Raw genomic sequence first — 1932 nt, 5'->3', positions numbered from 1 at the left:
TAAAAGTTGTCAATAGGGCATAACACGACAAAAGCTATTCTTACACATTGAATAGACTTTACATCAAATAAGGCTGAGAAATTGAAACACGTGACGTGATTATTCGTGGAATTTGAACTTACTCTATGTTAATAATAACAATGGATAATAGTTTAAATGGTAGCTAACTGGGGACCTATATATTATTGTTATTATTAGAGGTGGAATAGAAACAGTAATTGTCAACAGATTATTTCTTCATCAAACCACAACATTTTCAACTAAGACATCTATTGTGTGTTTTAAACCTGAATGTTCTATTTTCAACAAGGACATCTCGAGTGAATTGTATAAAAAAAAACTGAAATGGCCACAGCTTCAGTGATTAACACACCAGAATGTTACTAATGAGAAAATTATGGGAGATATAAAAATATTAACATGGAATCTGGAGAAGAATTTGCTGTCTTTAACAGAAGATTGTGATTTCCAAATGTTAGTTTCACTTGAGAAAATAAAAGAGCTAGAAGATTTGTGTAAAGATGTGGAAGTCCTAACAGTAACACCATCAGTGGTTCAGTATCTTGATTGGAAAGAAGAAGATTTTGGTTTCAACATCGAAATGTCATGGTCCATGGTGTTAACACAATATCACACACCAAAACTACACGAGTTTAATTCGTATAAATTTCATTTTAATATAAATGATATTATGAATGATGGTGAATGGTATTACAGTCAAGAGAAGTTCAATTATATTAACGTGGTATGGAGTTGTCGCGTAGGGAGGTTTAATGATGGTTATTTAGATATTGGTATTGTACTATCATCATGTGACAATCCTAGACTAAACTATTGTTTTATTGATGGTCAAATCAGTTTATTGAATATGGATGATGACAGTAAAACGGTAAGTGATACAGTCGATGATGAGAGATTCGATGTTGGTGGGAATGGTGGGATCATATCATCTGGGCGGAACTCACAGATAAAAACAATGGTTATTTAAATTTCAACGATCAGTTTGTGATTCAATTTGATGTCACACAGATCAGAAACATATCATTGAAATAAAGTTTATTCCACTTTTCAATCTTTTATCCCTCGGTCATTCCTCTTTTCTTATTCTTATATATTCGTTTTCGTCTAAATTTTGTATTTTATTGTAAATATTTGTAATTATATAAATATGTAAGATTGAAGATGTTTGACCCTTGTTCAGTATTAGTGTTCTGACACTCAACCTTTTTGTTTGTCATTTTGACTTTTTTTTTTATGGCATTCAGGGACTATATCCCGTTATGGCGCTGATGCACAATTGCACATTTCATTTCATTTCAATTAGTTGAACTATTCTGAGTGAAAACCATTTTCAATATCTGTGTTTTTAAATTCAGAATGGTCTCTATAAAAATTCCTTTACATCATCAGGTGAAAATATAGTCCAGCTCAATTTTATATGCATTATTTATATATAGATTTTAGTGTTTAGTCATAGTAGCAATTAGATTTTAATCATAATAAAATAATGATTCACCATTAATGAAGATAGACTCTGTAAAGTCGGCCACCGAATTATGTCGAGAAATCACATGCTATTCGATGGATAGTGAAGCTTGGCGAGAAACATTAGAATCAACAATCCAGAAATACTTTCGTGTCGGTGGATTCCCATCGGATGATTTTGAAATGAAATGAAATGCATTAAGGAGCATCAGCACCAAACAGGCTATATGGCTCACAGACTGGTTGAGGCTCTCGCTTGATCAGATAACGGTTGGTGAGGTGAATATGACCAAGTCGAGAGCGACTCAAAACAATTTCATTCCTCCTGTTGGCACAATAGGAGAGTCCTTTTTCGGCCCAGAGAGCTTGTATATATCCCCGATTATTGGGTGTACAAGCTGGGTGTTATTAATCGCTTGTAATGAGGACAAATAATCAGAAAATTAA

The 1932-nt window shown here is 33.1% G+C and overlaps 1 protein-coding gene across 1 annotated transcript; it reads left to right on the top strand.

Annotated features, from left to right (window-relative positions):
- Positions 1-397: 397 nt before the first annotated feature.
- On the top strand, positions 398-988 carry LOTGIDRAFT_175660 (hypothetical protein; the record flags this gene model as incomplete). The annotated part of the gene is made up of 1 exon (XM_009058365.1): positions 398-988. One exon carries the CDS (start codon positions 398-400, stop codon positions 986-988), a length of 591 nt encoding a protein of 196 aa, XP_009056613.1.
- Positions 989-1932: the final 944 nt, after the last annotated feature.

Source organism: Lottia gigantea, assembly GCF_000327385.1.
Source record: "Lottia gigantea unplaced genomic scaffold LOTGIsca_335, whole genome shotgun sequence".
NCBI classification, from domain to species: domain Eukaryota; kingdom Metazoa; phylum Mollusca; class Gastropoda; family Lottiidae; genus Lottia; species Lottia gigantea.
The sequence above is the reverse complement of the archived record's forward strand: the minus strand, read 5'-3'. Positions and strand labels throughout refer to the sequence as shown.